This window comes from Polypterus senegalus, chromosome 1 (assembly GCF_016835505.1).
Source record: "Polypterus senegalus isolate Bchr_013 chromosome 1, ASM1683550v1, whole genome shotgun sequence".
Lineage (NCBI taxonomy): Eukaryota > Metazoa > Chordata > Cladistia > Polypteriformes > Polypteridae > Polypterus > Polypterus senegalus.
In genome coordinates this window covers 193,023,630-193,049,340 of record NC_053154.1, presented here as the reverse complement: position 1 = coordinate 193,049,340, position 25,711 = coordinate 193,023,630, and the positions used below count along the sequence as shown (strand labels likewise).

The following is a 25,711-nucleotide window of genomic DNA, read 5'->3' as shown; positions in this document are numbered from 1 at the left end:
GTGTACCCCCATCCCTCCATCTGGCAGGAGAAGGCGCGAGGATGGTCCGCCAGTTTTCAGTCACAGACGATTGTGTGTTGGTTTGTTCTGTGCATTGTTACAATGTTGCTTTTCTTGCTGAATTATTACATTACTGATTTTTCAAATGTTAATTTTCTGCCTGTGCTTAAAAATCATTAAAAAACCGGCCTGATTATGAGGCGTATGGAACGCCGCGGGTTGGCTAGTAAATATAGAAGTGTAAAAAAGGCTAATTGGCTCAGGTGAAAGAAAAAGACCCAGGCCAGGATTCTAAAGGCAGCAGTACTTAGCTGTGAAATACCTATACTGGATCAGGGGGACCAAAATAGTCAAGACCCACAGTCTTTTAGATTTAAAAGAGGAGTCAGGGGTCCCCTGGTTCTTTAATTAGCCCTTCTGGTAAAGGTTACATTAATAACTGCAGGTTCACAATGAAACATCTATCAGCTGTGAGGTTTTTATGGATATAATGGACAGGCAATGTTATCCATAGAAGCCCCTTTGCTGATGAATTGTGAGAAGGCTATGATCAGAGAATAAGCAATTGTTGGTGTTGCAGGGTATTGCCATGCTAACAAATAAATTATTCTTGCTGTGTATTATAGCTGGAAAGTGTTTGAATGGGGAGGGTTGCAATTTGTCACAGAGTTGGGTAGCACTTAGAAAGTAAGTAGTACACAGAATGATATTTTAGTGAACAGCATGCAGAGTACACAGAGAATACCTTTAATTGTGCTGCACACAGAATTTCATATCTTTTAAGGTATAACAACAGGCCTGTACGTCATTTCTAGTCTTTAGGCAGGGTTGGCCATCCTTTTTGGCACTCCTTTGTAATAGATTATATCCTAGTTTTTAAAAAACACAATATTTCTATTTCTTTCCATTGCTACGCTGATGATACAAAGATATATTTTCCATTGAAACAGATGAAAACAAATTCTCTTAAACCTTTACTGGAATGTCTGAAAGATATTAAAACATTGAGGTCAATACATTTTCTTAGTCTAAATGACAAAAAAACAGAGATTGTGTGTTTTGGGCCCTCTGCTCCTGCCTGTACTACAGAAACCTTGGCCCCTTGACAATCTACTGTAAACCCTTTGCAAAAAATCTTTGGGTGTGATTTTTGATAATGCCCTAAATCTTGATAGTCAAATTGACTCCGTGGTTGAAGTCTGTTTCAGTCAGCTGAAGGTATTGGCTAAAGTCGAGCCCTTTCTTTCTGTACATGATTTTGAAACACTAATTCATGTGCTCTTCTTGGCTTGATTATTGCAACTCATTATACATTTGAGTTAATCAGTCATCCCCTGCTTGTCTTCTGCTTGTCCAGAATGCTGCTACCTGGCTTATAACTGGCACATGAAAACAGAATCACATCACACTAGTCTTAGCATCTCTTCACTGGCTTTCTGTTCACTACAGGACTGAGTTCAAAATTTTGCTGTTTGTTTTTAAGCCGCTGAATTGTTTACTCTCCCTTTATCTTACTGAACCTCTTACATCCTTACTCTCCTTCACAATCACTAAGGCCCTCTGACTAGAAGTTACTGGTGGTGCAGAGTTCTAGACTTAAGCTTAGAGGGGACTGTGCTTTTGCAGTAGCTGCACCTAAGTTTTGGAATAGTTTACTTTTTTATACTAAGTCAGCAATAAGTTTGGTCACTTTTAAATTCAGCCTGAAAACTTATCTTTTTGCCTTAGCTTTTTAAACTTGTATGTAACTACTTATTTTTTGGTGTATGTATTTATTGAATATATATTTTGACAGATGGCCGGGGGCGTTGCCCAGTCAGATCGCCCTTCTGGTGGAAGAACTGAGGGAAAGAACATATCCACAACAATACCTCCTCGTGGACACAAGAAGAGAACCCCCCTGAATTGCATCAGGGCCATGGGCTTGGAGGCTTAACCCTATTGGGGCCCGTGGTCACCGTTGAGGGCGCCTGGACAATCCCGGATCCATGGACTGCAGCACTTCCGACACACCCTGGAGTGCTGCCGGAAGAAGATCAGAGTGCACCTGGAGCACTTCCGGGTGCACTATAAAAGAGGCCGCCTCACTTCATTCAAGGAGCTGGAGTCGGGAGGTAGAGGACAGAGTTTGTGTGGAGGAGTGAAGGCGGTAAAAGAGAGAGAAGAAGAAGAAAAAGATAATGAACCATATTAAGTGCGTGTACTGTATATTGTACCTGGAAGTGGGGAGCTGAGAAACAGAGCTGCCCCACGAGGAAAATAAAAGTGTGTATTTTGGACTTGTGTCTCTCTGCCTAGGTGTGTCCAGGGCTGATTTCCACTCTCTCTCTCATTTTTATATATATATATATATATATATATATATATATATATATATATATATATATATATATATATATACACATACATACATACTGTATATACACACACACACACACATACATACAGTATTAATGGTAGATGTACAGCACTTTGGTCAATTTCTGTTGTTTTTAAATGTGCTCTATAAATAAAATTGACTTGTTACTTTCATCCCACAGAACACTTTGATAGGGCATGGTGTTCCACTATCATAAGTGATACTGGGTTACACAGGGTTAAATAGGATAACTTAGTTATTCCAGTTTATGTGAGAGATGGCCCACATGGTGCTGTGCCTTGATAAATATGTATTAGCATGTTTATGTTTTCCTGTTTTTTTTTTTTTTTTTTGCAAGAACTTGTGTGGTAAAGGAGGATTACCCTGCAAGAATATAAACAAAATGTGCTTTGTAAAAACACAAAAACTGTTACTAATTATTTTTCAGGGCGTTCATAAAAATGGAAACCCTGTGTTTTGAATTTGGCAGAGCTCTGCTAAAACAGAGCTTGATCTCCAATGCTGAACTAAAAACACTAAGCAAAAAAAAAAAAGAAAAGATTTTGAAAGAAAGTCATTTATTAATATCCAGTAGGGTATAGTAGGTTTTGTGTGTTCATCCCCTACATTAATGAATCCACAAGGGGGCTCCAGATAGCTGTGAAAATGAAAGTATCTGAGAGGGGATCTCTGGTGCTCATTCCACTTTGCCATATACTGTATGTGTAAATGGCAGGTAGTACATTGTTTAACACATATCACGGTCAACATAGTGTATGAAAGAATTGTTAGAGAGAAATGCTGCACTCAGCACATCCTCTCAGGGGACCACAGTGTCACCAGCTCTTTATCCTATTTGATAGAGCTTAATTTCTACTTGCAAATGTTAACATATTGTGGTGACACCATGCCAGCCATGAACTCAAGCAACAGAGCTGTTACTTTGTGTACTGTTTGGGTAATGAAAAATTAGTTCATTATAAAATTCAGGGCTGCCAAAACAGCTTTTGTGTTTTTCTTTTTCACCTTTTACAGGTCAAGTTTACAGATACAGGTATTATATGCATCAATTAATTAATATTTCTGGAAGTAGAGCAGCACAAATGTGCAAAATACCAATAAATTGTGCCTGCTGTAACTGTATGATATGTGCTAGACCTAATGGGCCTCAGATGCTTGATGATACCTTATTAAAATGTACTTTGAAATATTTGCATTTAACAAATATTTTGCAATTAAGTGTGATGGCTAAAAATAACAAAATTCACCTGGGGGTAACCATAAATTTGAAGTAATCTGCAATGCAAAATTAAAAATTCCAAATGTTATTTATTTGTTGTACAAAACACAGAGGTGTTGCGAAATTTGTACTTTTAATGCCTTTTGTTGGCACCTGCATTGAGGTATATAAGTGCATATCTTTATATTGCACAACACAGAACCAGAATGTGCTGTTCTGAACTCTGGCCAGGTACACAGTAATATGAGAACTACACACAAGCCTGCAGGGGTTAAAAGAGTACAAACTAAATTTTCTTAATAACATAGCTTGTACTGATCTGCCTGAGCTGCATAGTATCAAACTAGGTTAACACCACTGTTTGTTGTGGTTCGGAGTTTTGTGGACGAAATGTCTTCCCAATGTGTATGTCAGCCAAGTCAGACTGTCTCTCTAAACACAGTGTTCAAGACCACAACACTTTCAGTCCAAATCCCTGTTGAGCCAGAGACCTCTTCTTGAGTTACTGAGAAAAATCAATTTCATTTGTGCAAGTCTGCAGGGCCGTGTAGAGGATTAAAGATTTTAAATGGAGATACTCACAACTTCCTCCCATATGTGTTTTGACTGGTCCATTTTGTTTCATGTAGTCCATGTTAATTTTAAGCCTTTTCTGTACAGAATAAGATTGTATGAGTCTACCTAACTAGGAACTTTCTTCAAAATAGCCAGTGGCAAGCCTCAAGTGGCTATTTTATAGGTCCTTCTTAACACTTTTAAATATTTATAGAGTTCAAAATTGAAAATGCAAAAATGTTCTTGCTAACTCATTGTATTAATTAGTCAAAACAAAATTATCAGGTCATCTGAACAAACCATGTGCAGTGTACTCATCATTTTATTCAACAAATCATAAAAACATCATTAACTTATTGACAGAATTTTACTTTAACACTGGAAGTGGAGAGTGAAAAAGAACATACGGTTAATCCAGATTATAATGTTGGAATACAATATGTTAAAGACTGAGGGAAGACAAAAGTCCCAAGGTCAGTGGAGCAACCCGTGGCAATAAAGAGTACGGTGAAGGGCATACTGCTGCTGTCAATAGGTGGTTCTCACAGCGTTATGAAAATTCTCATTTCTGTTACCACATGCCTGAGAGTACTCTGTAAAGTGATCTTCATGCCTGGCAGAGATTATTTTGTACAGTTTGAGCAATTAACTCAGTTTGATATGGTCATACATTTCTTAAGCAGAACGGTCCATCCGTTAAACTGAGGAATGAGTTTTTTTCAGTGCATCAGTGTTGACGTCAATGGAAAGGGGAGGGTACTCACAGCATTCATTCACATCTAATGTTAATAACAGGGTGCATCATCTTCGTTATTATTTTTGCCATTGCCATGAATATGGTGGTCAAGTCAGCCAAGGTAGAATGAAGAGGGCCCCTGACTAAGTCGAATGTACGACAGCCCCCGATAAGAGCCTATATGGATGATCTAACTATCACGACAACATCGGTCCCAGGGAGCAGGTGGATCCTATAAGGCCTTGAGAGACTCATCACATGGGCAAGGATGAGTTTTAAGCCTTCCAGGTCAAGGTCCCTGGTGCTAAAGGTGGGGGAAGATGACTGATAAGTACAGATTTGCTATCGCGGGAACAGTCATCCCATTCATCACAGAGCAGCCAGTCAAGAGTTTGGGGAAAGTCTTTGACTCAAGTCTGAAAGACACAGCTGCCATTCAGAAGTCCACCCAGGAGCTTGGGATGTGGCTCACCAAGGTTGATAGGTCTGGCCTGCCTGGTAGGTTTCAAGCCTGGATCTATCAGCACTCAATCCTGCCCCGAGTACTATGTCCTCTGATGGTATATGCAGTTCCGTTTTCAACAGTTGAGTCCCTTAAAAAGAAAATTAGCTGCTTTCTTCGGAGGTGGCTGGGACTCCCACGCAGCCTCACCAGCGCATCACTGTATGGGACAAGTAACATCCTGCGGCTACCACTTAGTGGCCACACTGAAGAATTCATGGTGCCACGCACCAGAGAAGCCCTACAGTACAGGGACTCCAAGGATTGGAAGGAGTCAGCAGCTGGCATTGAGGTGAGGTCAGGCAGGAAATGGAGGGCGGAGAAGGCTGTGGAGGTGGCAGAGTCATGCCTGAGACAGAAGGCTCTGGTGGGCACCGTGGCAACAGGTCTGGGCTACTTCCCAAAGACCCATGTCAGTAAGGCCTAGGGCTAGGAGAGAATCCATCTACTCCAGGAAGAGGTCTGAGCAGGGGTGGAGGAAGAGAGAGTGAGCAGGACAGTAGGACTCTGGCAACAGGGTGCAGGGCTCCAGACAGAAAAAAAAAAATTGGGAGCTATTGGCTCCTAAACCCAAAATATTTAGGAGCCAAATGCGTTTTTTGGGAGCCATAATCTCTACCGCATGCCAAATGTGAAATAAACAAATAATATTTACTTGTATTGTTTATTTGTTTCTTCCGTCTACCTCACACTGCCTTCCCTTTCTCCTGTCTGAGCTATTTAACCTGCCTACTAGTGTCCTCTGCAAGGTCTTATAGAAAATGATAACAGAAGAATAAATGACACATAAATGTGAACATTGCAAATATTTACTAATAAGCAATACTTCAAGTCCAGAGTCTTATACACAACATGTCTAAGGAACACTACAAATACAAACACTAAAAATGTCTTACACATAATAACACAAGAATTAACACAATAACAAACATTATAAACAATCATTTCACAATGAGTGTACAAATATAAAGAAATTAATTACTCTTTAAGTTCACTGTCACTAACCTTTACAATGTCAGCATCATTAGGCTAGCCAGTGTATTTTGGTCTGCGCTTTTTTTTTTTTGCTGGCTGATAACCAGCGTTTTACAATGGGCTCTGGGTCAAAAAGTTCAAGTGTAGGGCCCTCTGTACTGATCCTTACCAAGTCTTCCAGTGTTTCTACACTTAGAGAGTTGAGCACTTTTGATTTTATTGTTTTGTGCTGAAAATCCTTGCTTGCACTGAGCTGCAGATATCGGAAGCACCAGCATTATTTTGACTAAGTGAAGCAGATTTTTAAAATCTGTACAGAACGGCTCCTTGCTCAGCATCACTGTCCATGGGTCACCGCAAGTCTTATCCATAGACTGACCCTTCACTAATATTTTCAACATTAGCCATTCCTTCTGCACAGCTGTGACATCACAGCCATTGTTTGATAAGAGCTCCCTGTATCATTTAAAAAGTGTGTCTATCTCACACTTGCCATAGCTATCAATGTCCTCTGGCCATGCATCAACACAAAACACTGAAAATGACTTGTTGATTTCTGATCCCTTTGAATGTGTGTGCTGTGTAACACTTGACATCATGTTTGTAAACCTAATTTCCAATTCTTTAACAGTAATGTCAACTGTTTTTTCAATTGCGGCCTTTAGATCACTTCTGAATGTGGCCTGATTTTGGGGGCCTTTCAGTTTAACATTTTCGAAGGTTATGACTGTGTGGTTACTTGCAGCCCTCTCACTTCTGCTTGTTGATGGCCCTTCCTGTTGCACTAAACCTTCAGGCTGAGAACCTACTGTATGTGCTATAAGAATTCCTGAAGCTTCCCTTCTTTCAAAGCATTTTCCTTCAGTCCTTTAGTTGTTACCACACAGCCCACAATTGCAGCAACTGCAATATACTGATGAAGTATATGAGAAGTTTTTTGAAGTGTAAGGCTCAGCTTTGAGACCTCTGAAAAAAGGTCAAGTAAAAAGTGACAAAAGGCAACGAAAGACAAGCTTTCCATTTGCTGAACAATGTGTTTGGCTCTTCCCTTTATGTCTATGTTTTTGGACATGACTGCAAGGTGCTCCATATGATGATGCACAGCAGTGTACTGCCCCTGACCTGTTGCATAGTTTGAATGGAGAAAACCTGAGAGTGCCCGATAAATGTGTGGCAACCAGCGCTGAGTTTTTACTGCTGATGGATTTCATACTGTGCATCCTAACTCTGCTCCTATAGCCTTCAGCTCCCGCTTGCTTTTGGGACTGAAATGATATGTTTTCCACACTAGTTGTAGAAGGTCATAAACTTTTTCAATCATTGGCACTGACCTTTGTGTGTTTAGCATTGCCAGTTCCAGCCGATGGGGTAGACAGTGGAAAGACAGAGCATGTTCACCTATCTCTTTTCTGAAAAGTGCTCCTATTCCCCCTGTTGCACCCATGTTCATGCTTGCACCATCTGCTCCAAAAGCACTCATTTTATGTACCCACCAATTTGGGTTGGTTGGGTCAGCATATCTGAAGCAGTGATTTAATGGTGTTTTGAATCCCTTCTGCATGACCATACTCAATCTCAGCCAAACCTATTAGATGAGTCTTAGGTGTTCCATCAGATACATACCTACAGTATGTGATGACATTGTCTTTCCCGGAGACATCTGTTCCACAATCAGTTATAACAAATATGTAGTTTACCTTTAAAGCTTCTTCCAGCACAATACTTTTTAATTCATCTGCAATGCAACCTACGAACCCTGCACATACTGTATCATAATCATATGTTTTTGACACATCCATGCCATTCTTCTTCATCAGCAGAATTTGAGATTTAAACTTTGTGAACGGTATTTCTTCCAGTGCAATCATACTGTATATGCTGCATTGAATTTTATTTTTAATTCTTTCATCTAATTTTCTGTCACTTTCTCACAAGCATGTTGCACTGCCTTTGCTATGGGGGTGTCACGAGGAGCAGACCTAGCGATCACACAGTCTTTGGCATTCTTGTGTTTCTTACTCTCACCATGCTTTTTCACAGTTTCTTTTTTAAAATGGCTCGTACCACAAATGAATTCTGTTTTACCAGCAATTTCTTCTCCGGCTTGTGCACAAAAGCTGCAATACATCTTTCCCTTGTCATACCGTAACCAAGCGAATTCCTGTAACCAAGCCGCTTTAAAATGTCTTCCAGGCGTCAGAGCCGCGGGCACAGAAAACTTTGCTAACGGGACCGAGTTGTCATCCTTTAATAACTGTACATTTCCGGACGCCGGTGGCTATACCTCAGATAACCCACTGACTGAATTATCTTCAGTTCGTTCAGAAGTAGACAAGGCAGGATTTGGATGAGTGGGCATTGAAAAAAAGTCAGAAATTTTTCGTTTGGCCATTTCGCGTGTTACGTGGAAAGTTAGGACAGAATTCGAGGAGTAGTCGTGGCCCGATTCTCTTCTATTTCAGATCCCTATCCGCAGCAGTTAGCGAGATGATGTTTGAAGCAGAGTGGGTGTGTCAGATGATGCCTCGGCTTTGGTTTGGCTTTAACACTAGAATTACCAGAGCCTACGAAAAAACTCTTAAATTGCTTCTTAAAATCGTTCACAGCTCTCCACCAGCATCTTTTGTCATCGAAATGTGCTGATAAAAATCAGGCTGCAAGCAGCCGGCTATTCCATCCCCCCACCGACTTAGAACGTGCACAAACTTCTCCCAGCTCATGCCTTGATTGATTATCTGGGAGTGAAGTGGAGTTTTAGAGTGGAAATAATAGATCATTATTTGGAATACACGCATTTCATGTGTGTTCCGTTTCTACAGTAATCCGTGTAAACACATTTTTAAAACAGAAACGTTTTTCATATTGTAGTAGTAAATGACAAAATGTAAGCATAAACTATATAATGTATGAAGCCTGAAGTCCAAATATCAAACACTTTCACAAAAGGTACAAATATAACAGAACAAGTATGCTTTTATTCAAAAATATAACTGCAGAAAAAAGCCACCTCAGCATGCTGTATTGACACATACTTACTACAGCTGCTACGGTAGCGTAATGGTATCAGTTGCAGACTAGTATCCAAAAGGTCATGAGTTCGATCCCACATGGTTCAGTTTTGAGAAGTAAATTGCTCTTATTCTTACTATTTTAGAATAAAAACATGCATTTGATTTCAGTGTGTAACAGCCAGTGTAATTTATGATACTTGTAAAGGTTAGTTTTTTTTTTTTTCATTCACTTTTCATTCTCTTAGTCGTGTTCAGGATTCTTCCCTACCCCCCATCTGAGAATGCTGTTTTCACATAAAGACGCGCTGTAGCTCTGCAGTGTACTTGTGACTGCATTCTCGTACCAATGCTTGCAAACTGAAGTGCCTGCGTGCACTTTTCGTGGCATTACACGTCTATTTTTTTTTAACATGCCTGTGTCGCTCAAACACAGGAACATATGTTGGTGTACAAGAATAAAAAACAAGTGCACTTTTATTCTAGACTATAAATGAAGAAAAAATAAAGCAAGTTACAGTAGGCGGTTGATCGACAGCTTGCGTGGTGCAATGCTAAGAACTGCTGATTTCGATCCGTGCTATATAAAATCATCACATTCAAATATTAACAATTTCCACACACCCTTCCTACATTCACGACATGTGTACTTGTTGCAGTGTACACATCTCTCTGTGCTATGGTTCCTATTACACTGAATGAGCACCTGACATTGTACTTTCTTCCCTATATAAATAACATTCAAGTATAGCGCGTCTCCAAATAAATCACATTTGAGTTATAGCGCATCTTTATGTGAAAACAGCATTGTCAGATTGGGGGGGTTGTGATCGTGAACGCGACTGAGAGAATGGAACTGAATAAAAAAAAGACTGAAATCAAATGTATGTTTTATTCTAATATAGTTAAGTACATGCAATATTATTTGAAAGGAACAGCGTCAGATCGGTTTGAATACACGCTGACGCTGAACTCCCTGTCTATCTACATAGTAATAACAGTAATTTTATTATTATATAGGAGCTTCCCTGTCTGCCTATCATATAGTGCCTTTCCTTCCTACCTATCTATATATCTATCCCCTTAGCTGTTTTTATATATCTATTATACAGTGCCTTCCCTGTTTATTTATATATCTAGTGCCTTCTCTGCCTGTTTGTCTGTCTGATTGCATATAGCTGAACTTACTGCTCTGTACTATTCTGTCCTCTGCATGTCCTGGAGTACAAAAGAACACCACCATACAGCAACATGTACGAACTGGCAAGATCGGGGAAAAAACACGCGGTCACTGATTACAAACCTCAAGATGAATGAAAGAGACACTATATGTAAAAACATCATCGCACTGATGCAATATTATTTGAAAACGAACAGCGTCAGATCGGGTTTGAATACACGCTGACGCTGTTACAGAAGGAGTCAGCTTATTCAGTGCAGCAGTTTCAACGCACAGTACATGCAATATTATTTGAAAACGAACAGCGTCAGATCGGGTTTGAATATGCGCCCGATCTGACGCTGTTCGTTTTCAAATAATATTGCATTAGTGCGATGATGTTTTTACATATATTGTCTCTTTCATTCATCTTGGCGGTTTGTAATCAGTGACCGCATGTTTTTCCCCAATCTTGCCAGTTCGCACATGTTGCTGTATGGTGGTGTTTCTTTTGTACTCCAGGACACATTTAGATGACAAAAGACGCTGGTGGAGAGCTGTGAACGATTTTAAGAAGCGATTTAAGGTGGGACGGAATTACGAGTTTTTTCGTAGGCTCTGGTAATTCTAGTGTTAATCACGTGATAGTGTAATAGGAAAGGCAGACACGGGCTGAGAGTGTTTGCACATAATTAAAAGCCGTTTCTGCTGCTGGGGATTGATCAATACTGGCTGGGTCGCCTGAGTGAGGGTATATGATGTTGCGAGACCCGAAACGCCCAATGACCTCAGGATACATCATTGATGATGCGTCCCAGTGCATCCAGGTGATGTTTTATATATACTATTTGTGAAGGGGCCATCAACCAGCTACCTGTATCAGAGACATCACCCAGCCAGTTCTTACCATGTTCCTCTGTGAAATGTTGGATATGTTCATCCAGTAATACAAGCCGAACCAAATTTTTCCTATTCAACTCAATATGCTCTACAGGTTGCTCGTCAACTCCTGCGGCCAACAGGGTCACTGGATCTCTCTGTGATTAAAGATGTACGATGCAGGATTGAACAATTGGTTTCACATACCCAGCCACCGGTAATGAACCTTAAACAGTTGTGATTCTAGGACATTCATCCCTGTATGATCATTTTCAAAGTAGAATTTAGTATAGGGCGCTTCATCCTTAGTATGTTGTAACAAGTAACACTATGTACCAAATACACCATACTGTATTATCTTGTGCTTGTGATCACAGTGTTAACACAGTCAGACGATTCTCCTACTTGAGCCTCAGTTCTGTCATGCAATTCGTACAAGATATTTTTTTTCATGTTCACTTAATGCATAAGAAACAGTGGAACACTCAGTGATAACAAAAACAAAATTATAAGATTTATTTTACAGAAATAATAGTAAAACTATTTCTGTGCTAGGAATGCCACCAAGCATACCAAGTAGGGCTAGTCTCCTGTAGTCACACTATAAACTAAACCATCTTTCTGTAGTTCATTTGCTTGATCTATGCCCTACTGTCACATGGTAGCTGGTGTTCCCACTGTGCTCTTTTTTCCTAAATGTTTTTTTCCTCATCACTTTTATGTGGCCTGGTGATTTGGACTTTGGCACTGACTGAAATGTTTTCTACAAGTGACTTGAGAACAAGCTTTTTTTTTTTTTTTTTCTAACACTGACTTCAAACCCCCATAATTGGAAGTTTCATGTGGTTCTTCAAGATTATTTGTGAATTCTGCTGCTGTAAGCACAATGTTTTGGTCTTTTTTTCCTGACAGATAAACTGTTTGTGACTGCTGCTTGGGAGATCAATGTACTTGACAAAGTGTTTGTTAATAATCTAGTAAGTCTTGGTGCTGTGGGTAACAGCCAGACCTCAGCCTCTATAGACCTTTTTGTGAGTTAATATTTGATATATACAACATTAAATATATAAAACAACATTTTATATATATATATATTGTAAGATATGGCCGGCCATGTACCCCGGCCAATACCCCCAAGCCGCCAGGTGGAGCCCTCCTTGCAGCATGGAGGTCCCCAGAAGACCAGCAGGGAATTATGGACCATGTAGTTTTTATGCACCGCCCTGCTGGATGCCATGGGGGCCACGAGAGGGAGCTGCAGGGAGGACCGAAGAGTTCTTCATGCCCTATGACCCGGAAGTTCGTCATAGGAAGAGCGACGGGCTTCCGGGGTGAGAAAAAACATTATTTACCCTGACCCGGAAGGAATAAGGACTTGTGGACTGTTGGGAAGGAACACCTCCGGGTCAGGGAATATAAAAGGACTGTGGGAGCTCCCAGACGATGAGCTGAGTTGGGAGGCAGGGTGGCTAAGCGTCTGGGAGTGGAGGATTGTTTATTATTGTGGTTATTAATTATTGTATTATTTGAGAATTGTGGAGAGGAGCGTGCTTTGTGCACTTATTATTAGAATAAATATCATCTTTGGACTTTTACCTGGTGTCTGACGTATAGTCTGAGGGTACAAGGGTGCGAGCAAGCATCTTATTCTGTTACAATTGGCGTAGCTCGGCAGGATTCTCTGGCCGTCAGTTTGGCAGAGGACCTGTATTTAAAAAATTTTATTGTGGACAGAATACCCCGGGAAGACAGCGTCACGACACACATAGGAAAAATCGCCAGAAACCTCACCTTTATCAAGTCCGTCATGGGGAAGAAGAAGACAAAGCAGAGCGCCAGCAACAGCGGAGGTCTAGCGTTCGACATTGCTTACGCTCAAGACGAGCCATGGAGCAGCTACGAGTTTCGGGAGAGATTTCCGGAGGAAGACGTCTCCGACGAGGTATGTGCTGGGAATGTACTTTATAATCTTTTTAATTTAACACATGATGTCCCATGTACATACCTCCCAGATGTCCATCCGAAGGCTCTGCGGGAGGCAGAAGACAAACCCGAAAGCGATGGCGCTCCTTCAGGCAAACGAGCAACCCGAAGGACTTCCGCGATTACGGGTGCCGGCAAGGGACACGTGACCTACCACGAAGGATTCCAGGAAGGTGGCGTTCCATGTTCAGCTGTTTGTGGCTTCACCCAAGAAAAGACGGACTTGGTTTTCGAAGGGAAAGGAGATGAGCGGCACCGCTCTCCCTACAAAAAAGTAAGGAGGTCCGGGAAATGACTGATCGGTCTGTCGACAAATTGATGCAGACTGATTGCAGTCAGCCAAAAGCGGCACCGCGGTCCTCCAAAAAGAACTCCAAATCCCAGGCTCCCTTGCGGGACCTGTCGGCACGCGCCAGGAGCGGCCGTGTTTATTGGCTCCCAGCCGGAGGGTAAGGCTAATGATGGCTTGGCGTGCCTCCGGTTGCATTGAATAAATTTTGGACGTGCACGAGCTGGAGAAGTTGCTTCAGCCCGTGCACAGTTTTTTACAGGTGGTGCAAACAATCCAGACGATCGTTGCAGACTTGAGAGGAGCGGCTGAAAAGCCTATGAACAAATTAAATGAGTACCTGCGGCGATTGTCTCGGGAGCCACCTGTCTTAATTGATTTAGCGGTACAGGTAGGTAAAGCCGGTACCGTATATAATGAAATAGGGACGCAAGTGACATCGGGCCCGCGTTTAATCCATAGCGGGTGCCAAGTGGATGCGTGCCCTACAAGAGAGGCCGGTACGATAACCGAGTGGCCAGCGGAAGGGCTAATCGATCCGGGGCAGCTACACAGTGCTGACTCCCCGGAGCGAGACAGCCCTAAAGACGCCGCCACCGGTAATTTATAAAGTAAAAGGGGTGCAGACAGTAAAGGGTCTCTCTTCATCTAGTAGAGAGACTCAGACTGTGGACAAGCCCCAGATCAAGCAGGAGATCCCGAAAATAAAGCGGGGTCTCCTGACAAAGAAAGAGAGAAAGCACCATTAGAGGCGGCAGGGGTTTCACTCCCAGCAAAACAAGGGGCGGACCTAACATTTCCTAATTGTTTTCAGTCCCAGGGGAGAATACCGGGAGGACGGAGGCAGTGCTACGGGTGCCGAAGGTTGGGCCACATTTGGCGATACTGTCCTTGGAGAGAGGGGGACAAGATATCAAACTGGAATAATATTCCCCTAGGTTCTCCAGGGACCAAGATATTCAGATTAATCAAGGCTCAACGGAATGTCCTCTTGGAGGAAGACTTCCCTCTCGGGGCAGGCCGCTCCGAATCTTTATAATTCATCGCTGGGGGGGGAATACTGTAAGATATGGCCGGCCATGTACCCGGCCAATACCCCCAAGCCGCCAGGTGGAGCCCTCCTTGCAGCATGGAGGTCCCCAGAAGACCAGCAGGGAATTATGGACCATGTAGTTTTATGCACCGCCTGCTGGATGCCATGGGGGCCACGAGAGGGAGCTGCAGGGAGGACCAAGAGTTCTTCATGCCCTATGACCCGGAAGTTCGTCATAGGAAGAGCGACGGGCTTCCGGGGTGAGAAAAAACATTATTTACCCTGACCCGGAAGGAATAAGGACTTGTGGACTGTTGGGAAGGAACACCTCCGGGTCAGGGAATATAAAAGGACTGTGGGAGCTCCCAGACGATGAGCTGAGTTGGGAGGCAGGGTGGCTAAGCGTCTGGGAGTGGAGGATTGTTTATTATTGTGGTATTAATTATTGTATTATTTGAGAATTGTGGAGAGGAGTGCTTTGTGCACTTATTATTAGAATAAATATCATCTTTGGACTTTTGCTACCTGTATCAGAGACATCACCCAGCCAGTTCTTACCATGTTCCTCTGTGAAATGTTGGATATGTTCATCCAGTAATACAAGCCGAACCAAATTTTTCCTATTCAACTCAATATGCTCTACAGGTTGCTCGTCAACTCCTGCGGTAACAGGGTCACTGGATCTCTCTGTGATTAAAGATGTGCGATGCAGGATTGAACAATTGGTTTCACATACCCAGCCACCGGTAATGAACCTTAAACAGTTGTGATTCTAGGACATTCATCCCTGTATGATCATTTTCAAAGTAGAATTTAGTATAGGGCGCTTCATCCTTAGTATGTTGTAACAAGTAACACTATGTACCAAATACACCATACTGTATTATCTTGTGCTTGTGATCACAGTGTTAACACAGTCAGATTCTCCTACTTGAGCCTCAGTTCTGTCATGCAATTCGTACAAGATATTTTTTTTCATGTTCACTTAATGCATAAGAAACAGTGGAACACTCAGTGATAACAAAAACAAAATTATAAGATTTATTTTACAGAAATAATAGTAAAACTATTTCTGTGCTAGGAATGCCACCAAGCATACCAAGTAGGGCTAGTCTCCTGTAGTCACACTATAAACTAAACCATCTTTCTGTAGTTCATTTGCTTGATCTATGCCCTACTGTCACATGGTAGCTGGTGTTCCCACTGTGCTCTTTTTTCCTAAATGTTTTTTCCTCATCACTTTTATGTGGCCTGGTGATTTGGACTTTGGCACTGACTGAAATGTTTTCTACAAGTGACTTGAGAACAAGCTTTTTTTTCTGTAACACTGACTTCAAACCCCATAATTGGAAGTTTCATGTGGTTCTTCAAGATTATTTGTGAATTCTGCTGCTGTAAGCACAATGTTTTGGTCTTTTTTCCTGACAGATAAACTGTTTGTGACTGCTGCTTGGGAGATCAATGTACTTGACAAAGTGTTTGTTAATAATCTAGTAAGTCTTGGTGCTGTGGGTAACAGCCATACAACATTAAATATATATATATATATATATATATATATATATATATATATATATATATATATATATATATATATATATACATATATACATACATACACACACACACATACATGTACATAAAATACACATACATACATACAGTTTATATAACATAAATATGAAAAAAATGTATAACTGGAAGAATAGGAATAACTGGGAAAGATTTCCTGCAACCACCTCTCATTACACATCTAAACAATATTTATTTAGAATAGTTCAGTAAGCCCCAAAAACACAATGCAACCAGAAAAAAATGATGTCTCCTTTACAAAAGCATTTTTAGTTATTTTACAAATGCCCATGCTTAACTAAGCAAGCAATATAACCTTGTGGCTAAATGCATTGGACTTTAAATCCTTCACAATTTAGACTTACTGAATAACCCTGAGCAAGCCACATAGCCAGGCTGTGACAATATTTGTGCTATAGTTTTCAACTGAAAAGTGCCTCTGGATGGTTTTCACCATAGAAAGGCTGTTTATTAAAATCATGTACCTTACATGTAAATTTGTACCTTTATAATATGTGGATGAAAAGTAGTTTGATTGATGTATGTATGTGATGTCTGTCTTCTGAAATATTTCCTAAAGCTCCAAGGTTTTTGATGAAGCCGAATTTTGTAATTATTGATTTGTTTTTTATATCAACACTTTTTTTCAGCACAGCCACACAATACAAGATACAGTAAATATTTAGTGAACATGTACTAACTATATACAACGATCTGCTACTCAAGGCAGAATTCTAATAACACTGAATAAACAATTACAATTCTCTCTCATTAGCATAGCCTGGCATTTGCATGAGATTATTAAAACATTTTACAGTTTAGAGAAACAAAGTACCAAATTTGTTTTGCCTTTGGTTGTAAAACTCTATCAGACCATTGGCATACAATACATGTACGTAGATGATGTGAACTAGGATATTATTATGATCGTGAAAATTAATATGCAAATATACTTTTATGTATATTTTTCTTGTATAGTGACACACTAATAGCAACACATACAAAACTGTAATAATCCCCTTTACTGAAGAGTAGGCTAGCATCACAAATTGGACTGGAGATTGGAAAAGAACATCATAAGAGACAGTACAGTATTATGCTTGTTCTAGAATTTAATGAATCCGTATAGTGATTAAGTATAGCTGGAGTTTAATGCATTTAGGTAAATATCCAGATACAGTGGTGTGAAAAACTATTTGCCCCCTTCCTGATTTCTTATTCTTTTGCATGTTTGTCACACAAAATGTTTCTGATCATCAAACACATTTAACCATTAGTCAAATATAACACAAGTAAACACAAAATGCAGTTTTTAAATGATGGTTTTTATTATTTAGGGAGAAAAAAAATCCAAACCTACATGGCCCTGTGTGAAAAAGTAATTGCCCCCTTGTTAAAAAATAACCTAACTGTGGTGTATCTCACCTGAGTTCAATTTCCATAGCCACCCCCAGGCCTGATTACTGCCACACCTGTTTCAATCAAGAAATCACTTAAATAAGAGCTGCCTGACACAGAGAAGTAGACCAAAAGCACCTCAAAAGCTAGACATCATGCCAAGATCCAAAGAAATTCAGGAACAAATGAGAACAGAAGTAATTGAGATCTATCAGTCTGGTAAAGGTTATAAAGCCATTTCTAAAGCTTTGGGACTCCAGCGAACCACAGTGAGAGCCATTATCCACAAATGGCAAAAACATGGAACAGTGGTGAACCTTCCCAGTAGTGGCCGGCCGACCAAAATTACCCCAAGAGCGCAGAGACGACTCATCCGAGAGGTCACAAAAGACCCCAGGACAACGTCTAAAGAACTGCAGGCCTCACTTGCCTCAATTAAGGTCAGTGTTCACGACTCCACCATAAGAAAGAGACTGGGCAAAAACGGCCTGCATGGCAGATTTCCAAGACACAAACCACTGTTAAGCAAAAGAACATTAGGGCTCGTCTCAATTTTGCTAAGAAACATCTCAATGATTGCCAAGACTTTTGGGAAAATACCTTGTGGACTGATGAGACAAAAGTTGAACTTTTGGAAGGCAAATGTCCCGTTACATCTGGCGTAAAAGGAACACAGCATTTCAGAAAAAGAACATCATACCAACAGTAAAATATGGTGGTGGTAGTGTGATGGTCTGGGGTTGTTTTGCTGCTTCAGGACCTGGAAGGCTTGCTGTGATAGATGGAACCATGAATTCTACTGTCTACCAAAAAATCCTGAAGGAGAATGTCGGCCATCTGTTCGTCAACTCAAGCTGAAGCGATCTTAGGTGCTGCAACAGGACAATGACCCAAAACACACCAGCAAATCCACCTCTGAATGGCTGAAGAAAAACAAAATGAAGACTTTGGAGTGGCCTAGTCAAAGTCCTGACCTGAATCCAATTGAGATACTATGGCATGACCTTAAAAAGGCGGTTCATGCTAGAAAACCCTCAAATAAAGCTGAATTACAACAATTCTGCAAAGATGAGTGGGCCAAAATTCCTCCAGAGCTGTAAAGACTCATTGCAAGTTATCGCAAACGCTTGATTGCAGTTATTGCTGCTAAGGGTGGCCCAACCAGTTATTAGGTTCAGGGGGCAATTACTTTTTCACACAGGGCCATATAGGTTTGGATTTTTTTTTTCCCTAAATAATAAAAACCATCATTTAAAAACTGCATTTTGTGTTTACTTGTGTTATATTTGACTAATGGTTAAATGTGTTTGATGATCAGAAACATTCTGTGTGACAAACATGCAAAAGAATAAGAAATCAGGAAGGGGGCAAATAGTTTTTCATACCACTGTATGTTGAGAACATCCAAAATAACTAAAGTAAAATAATGAAAAAACACACAAAATTGTCAAGTGGCACAGTGGTTAGCCTTAGCACTGCTGCCTCAAGGATCCAGAATCCCGGGTTGAAATTCAATGACCATTGGTTGTCTGTCTAGAGATGGCATATTCAATCATTGTTTATAAAAGTTTTACTTAGACTTCAAAAACGTGTGTGAGGGTAACTATAAATTTTAAATTGGGTGGGTAGGTGTAAGTGAGTGTAAGATGAACTTGCACTAGATGCTAAAAAAAAGGGATCCAGGCCTCTGTCACCCTGTACTGCATTAAGTGGACCTGAGAATGTTGTGTAAATATAACATTAATGGAAACTGTTCTAGTGAAGTAAGCTGTTTAACAGAACTAAAAAATGAACACAATTATAAAAAAGATAGGATTAATTTGTGCTTAAATGTTTACTTTTACTTTTTTTAAACACTAAATTAAAAATATATAGAAATGCCACCATACCTTGACATCTTGGCTGAAGGCAGCCATAAGAAGTTAATATTTCTTGAAATAAATTTGGAAATGCATAATAATTAGTGATGATGGTCTGTTTTAAGGTGACTTGTGCTTATTCAGATTTCTTTTTATATTCTCATGCCATGTATTAAGACTACATTTCATTGTGCTTAAATTTCTGCAGCCTTTACTTGTTTGCTCTTTTGTTCCTTTACTATTGTTTTTGCAGAATAAGTCTTTCACTCATATTCAGTCAATTTTAGCAAGATGCCTTATTTTGACTCTCATTCCTGGGTCATAAGATGTGAACACATATCTTATTATAAACAATGTGGAAGTACTAATAGATAATTAATATAAAAATGGTATAATCAAGGAATAATTCTTTGAGGAGTGTAAATTCAATGTCTGTTGTTTATATGTACCCATTTTCCTCAAACCAATTTCAATCCTTAACAGCTCCAGAATCAGCAACTGACTGGTGTAAGCTTCTAAAGTCAGTTTTCTGCGGCTGCTGTGAATGGTAGATGTTCTATAAAGGGCACAATCACATGTTTTAGCTCAAAGTTAACAATTCACAAAGGTTTGAGTGCAATATTTCACCATATTGTCAACACCTATTGGTAGTGTTTGGATATTAGCATAAGAAAATATTTTTACAGGTGGCAAATAGCAGAAGGTTTTTGGTAAAATATCAACAGGGACATGCCATGCTAAACACTAGTAAATTCCCTAACCATGTCAGACAGGTTTCACAAAATAGAAAAAAGTAGAGGACAAAAGAAAGCTTTATAGTTGTGGAGCAATATAACTTTAAGAGATAAAAGTTAGCTACAGCATTTGCATAGCTTACTCAATCCCTAAATCCAGATGAATCAGCTTTTTATCTGCAGGGCACTTTGGCTGGCTATCTATAATGAAAATACAAGTACAATACTTGTATCAAGCCTGTGATGATAAGTCTTCTAACAAATGAAGGCTTTGTAGACCTGCTGCACTTATCTGTTCTAAACCAATTTATTACATTTGGTTTGATACTTTTTGCTATAAACTGTACCAGCTACAGTTTACACAAGCCAACATGATATTTCTGACTGCTGTAACAGATTGTTATTGACAAAAGGCCAAGGAAACACAAGTATATTAGCTGTTGCTGGTTGTTTCAAAACTCATATTTTATGACTATAGTAGTGGATTAAATTCTATACCAAATGATCACTACAAGTTCAAAAAAAAAGATAAACATACAATAAATGTATATTCTCCTTTCGAATGTTGTGCAAAACGTACATTTGTGCTGATGAAATATACAAATACATTTATTCATTTATCTAACTCACTTTTAAATATACAACAGTTGGAAATAAATCCAGTACAATCTGAGATAATTAAACTAAAAGCCACAGAATCAAATGATGTTTTTTGTTTTTTAAACAACATATCAAAACTCATATTTTATGACTATAGTAGTGGATTAAATTCTATACCAAATGATCACTACAAGTTCAAAAAAAAAAAGATAAACATACAATAAATGTATATTCTCCTTTTGATGTTGTGCAAAACGTACATTTGTGCTGATGAAATATACAAATACATTTATTCATTTATGTAACTCACTTTTAAATATACAACAGTTGGAAATAATCCAGTACAATCTGAGATAATTAAACTAAAAGCCACAGAATCAAATCAAGTTATTTGTTTTTTTTTTTTAAAACAACATATACCAAGTGAAACAAACAAGACCTACAACTCTGGAATGCCATCCTTTCACACAACCTGAAATTCCTTTTTGAATAGCATTCTTGTATTCTAATAAAAGGAACATTTCAACTAAATAATTGTGCTAATTCAGACTTGGCCAATATTCTTCAAACTATGCTTTGATTTGGCAATTGTCAGAAGAATGGGGGGTGTAGGTTGTGAAGGTTGGCAGAATAGAAAAACCTATACACAAATCTAAGATTACTCTTGATTAATTTAATCAGATATTGATAGGAATCACCTATTGATTAAGGGTTAATTCATGACTTGATACAGCTATCAGTAGCAGGTAGAAGTTGTTGTGCTTTACGGGTTTTGCTTTCACCACTCTTTGGAGGAGCTAGGGTGAAATAATACCACTGCTTTCACCTGTCAAATCAGGTATTTTCAAACCAAAACATACTGTATTCTGCTTTTAGTCTTTAACAGAAAAGTACATCAAAACAGCATTAGTTAGCATAGTTGTAAACCAAATTTAGTTTTGCTTTTTTCATATTAACTGATTGTAATAAGAACATGCTGTGAAAATGTTTACATATACACACTGAGATGCAAGGCAGTTTTGCATAAACCTGAAAAGACATTAACTGAAATTCTAATTTGGCAGACTGAGTGAGTGTTTTGAATAGTGTGCATTCTATTATGTGGGATACGGGTTCCCTGCAACTTTACTGGACACTCATTTTTTTGTGTAAACCATAAAAATCATCAGCATTATATGTATTTCATTCATCAACTTATTATCTCTGCTGCTGCAATCCTGCTGTAGGGCCAACAAAATAATCACTACAAGATTCATTAACACTGCAGTGACTTCTGTATTAGATATGGACAGCAATTATACTGAAAAGATCGTTATTTCTCATATCTTTGCATTAAGCCTAAAAAAAGTTTCATAAGTTTACAGAGATTTGACCCAGTTCCACAAATACTGCAAGATGTGCCTTGTACTTGTACAGTACTTGAGTTCTAGAAGTGTAGTTAATTCCCTTTTCCCCATTAATGATACTGTTTCAAGAAATAAAAGACTTTTAAAATTTGTTTAAGGCAATGAAACACAAGCAGTATTGCTTTCTATTGTTGAATGTGAAATCCACATGGGGAAAACAATCCCAAATTGCCTGTATTTCTTCCCAATCCCTCCTCCACATATTTTCAGATTTTTCTGTCTCCTCATTATTCCCTTTTCAGTGTTTCATTATTTGTGTTTTCCCTTTGAAATTTAACTCTTTTTAAACTGGACAGAAGTACCAGCTCTCCTTTGCCATTTACTCTAAGCACCCTCTTTTCAATTATAACTCATTTTAGAAAATGTTAGCACCTTCTTTCTACTTATATTTTACTTTGCAAAACTCACAGTGTAATGAACATTCCCTGTAATATAGGTGAACAAAGAAACACTGAATGTGGTAGAGAGGGGACTGAAAAGACTAACTTGGAATAGGAAATGCAATATACACAAAAAAGAAAGAATAATAATAAGGAACTCTAGAAAGAGATCTAACTAAAGAGATCTAAGTAGATACAAGGATGTTGTTTTGATTAAGTTTCAAAAACATTTGACAGACACAAACTCAATCACTTTTTTTGCATAGAGACGAAGCATATTTAAAAGCATTTAGTGGGTTCAGACAATTAAACTTTTGTAAAGAAGTAGTTAGAAAATATTAAAGTGACCATTCTTGATGATTCCGTCCCATGCATTTTTAAGGTAACTGCCAAACAGTTAAGATAAGTCTTACTAGTTCTGCCTCCCCATAAAACTAATGGGACTATATCCCTGCAGAAGAAACATGGAAGTGGCACAGAAGAGCTTCAGACTGGTTGCGCTAAGCCAAAAATTATGGTGTTACACAAAGAGCAGTGTATACAGAAAATCAAAAAATATCACATCTCTTTAGAATTTGTAAATCAGTCAAACAGAGAGGTGGAAATGCCGATTAACATGTTAAAAAAACATGCAGACTCATTCTGATAAACCTTGTATGCTTGCAAAAATTGAAGCCAAAAATATGAAAACAATCAAGAAGAATCTGTTACACTGGGCTAAACTGTGAATAAAGATGTGTTCCATCCTTTTTTGTGGTTTTAATAGATTTTAAATGCCAATGTATACTATCAAAACAGTTTTATCCCAACTCCCGCCCAAATGATGTAAAAATTTGTAATTATAATGTTAAAGAATCTCGGAGCTCCACAAGGGGATTCGGTGTGTAGGTGATAACTAGACCACCTTTAAATTAGTGAATCACTTCTTACTCCTCTTTTTAATCTTCTTTTATTTGTTTACCTTTTAAAGTCATATAATTAATGGTAATCAGTTAACACATTACAATGTTAATTTTATTGTGACTTTGTTGTTTCTTATTTATGGCAAAAATCTAATTTCCCATATAGAGCAGATAAAGTTAATCTGAACTTGAGATGTTCAAAATGTAGCATTATAATGAGAGTATCTCTTTGAGATGCGTTTCTGTAAGGTAAAATTAGCAAAACATCATATATTTTTTAAAATTTATAGTAACATTCTCCTTATGGAGAACTGCACAATTGCAACATCACACCTAGCATTCGTTATGGTATGAATCACATCCCATTCTGATGTCTTCTTTTTTCTGAGTTAATGAGGGATTGAGTAACTGGTGTCATTAAACTCCAATGAAGACTCAGTACAGCTGCAACCAAATAGTAAAGACCTAAACCTAATAACTGTCCCTTGAAGTACACATTAAACATTTTAGACAAATGGTTAACAAAAAATGTCTTTTTTTACTCACAATATAACATGGCTCACAGAAGGCCTTCTTCTCCACAGCATAGAAAGGCTGACCACGAAGTTTACGGCTGCAGGTCATACAGGTAAAACAGTCCACATGGAAAACCTGGTCCATTGCAGTACACCCAGTGCCTTCACCAACCACATTCTCGCCACAGCGAGAACAACGGCCTGTATCAAATAAATTAAAACAAATACAATCAACCTACTTCACTTGTCTTTCTGTGAGGATTTTTTTTATCATTAATGAGCCTAAAGGTAACTAAAAAGTTCTTCAATGTCAATGGTGACCATACCTAGATTCAAAAGAATAGGTATGACACTATTAAGTTGATATTACATCTCTGTGTACAGGATAAAACATTTTTACAGGCCCATTTCACATAGTGAGGAGGAAAATACTACAAAAATGAATATTTTACTAAATATCGCCCAATACATTTCTTCAAATAGCTTATTTTGCAAACTATTACAACTTTTCAAGGCTTGCAACAAATATTTCAGTATACATTCATAAAGTTTACAGTAATGAATAAAAAACAGCAGTGAGTCTAGGTTTTAATATGAACTGTGCCACTCCCTATTAAGATGCATTCTTGTTAATAATTTCAGAGTGAAACTGAGAAAATATGTGTATGCATGTGTGTGTGGTAGTAGGGTGTTAACTGCTATTCTATCATTATGTCAATCTTGGTATTTGGGAAAGCGCAATATAAGTGCTTTCATAACATGTGCCAGCAAGACTATTCAGAGAAAAAAATATACTTGTTTAATAAAAGAATATGAAGAAATTTGAAAAAAGAGACATCTGGCAGGAAATTCATCTCCCAACTGCCTAATTAAAATGAAAATTGAACTGGTGGGAAATCACCGATTTCAATAAAGATCACATACCCATGTGGCTGTCTTTTATTTCAGGAGGGAAAAAGAAGCCTTCCTTGTGTTTCTAAAAATACTTCAATACTTTTGTGTAGACATTTGGGATGTTGTCTGATGATGCCTGAGCTTTTTGTAGGAAAAGGGGGAATTAGGAAGTGACAAAAGAGCTGTCCACATCCCTACTCGATAAAACAGAAAAACAAGACTTCTCACTCTGTTGGTATTCAAGTGAGCTGGCTCCTTCACATGAAGGCTGAGAGCAGTCTCAATGATATTAATTAGGAGAATGCATCTGTCGTTCCCATTTTTGCTGTTTGTTTTCTTTTATCATACAAAGTTGATATTTCTGAAAGACAGTTCAGGGAAAGGCAGGACAGCCCAGCTTGTATGATTTGAACAGGGGGGAAAAAAACCTCAAATGCTTAGCAACACTTGGCAATGTGTGGTTGAAAGGGTGGAACAAATGTACTTGGAGGCAATGACACGCATGGCAAGACGGATGAGATGAGAAAAACAGATCATCCTTATTTACTTACAAAAACAGTGCATTGCAAAACTATTCAGGCCATTTTAAAAGTTTTCAAATGTTACTGAATTGCAAATGTTCTTATACAGCTTGTTCTTGTCCATATATTTCTAGAAAATTCATGTGCTCAGGAATAAAAATTAACAAACTGAAACAGTTATTTAAGATTAGACATCAAAGTAAAAAATGACA

The 25,711-nt window shown here is 38.8% G+C and overlaps 1 protein-coding gene across 4 annotated transcripts in view; it reads right to left on the bottom strand.

Annotated features, from left to right (window-relative positions):
* The window catches only part of LOC120537137 (LIM domain containing preferred translocation partner in lipoma), a 451,145-nt gene that overhangs the window by 46,907 nt on the left and 378,527 nt on the right, over positions 1–25,711 (bottom strand). For all 4 annotated transcript variants that reach the window (XM_039765830.1, XM_039765839.1, XM_039765849.1 and 1 more), the window contains one exon: positions 24,116–24,285. In XM_039765830.1, the coding sequence (XP_039621764.1) occupies positions 24,116–24,285 (170 nt within the window). The remainder of the gene's footprint in view (positions 1–24,115; positions 24,286–25,711) is intronic.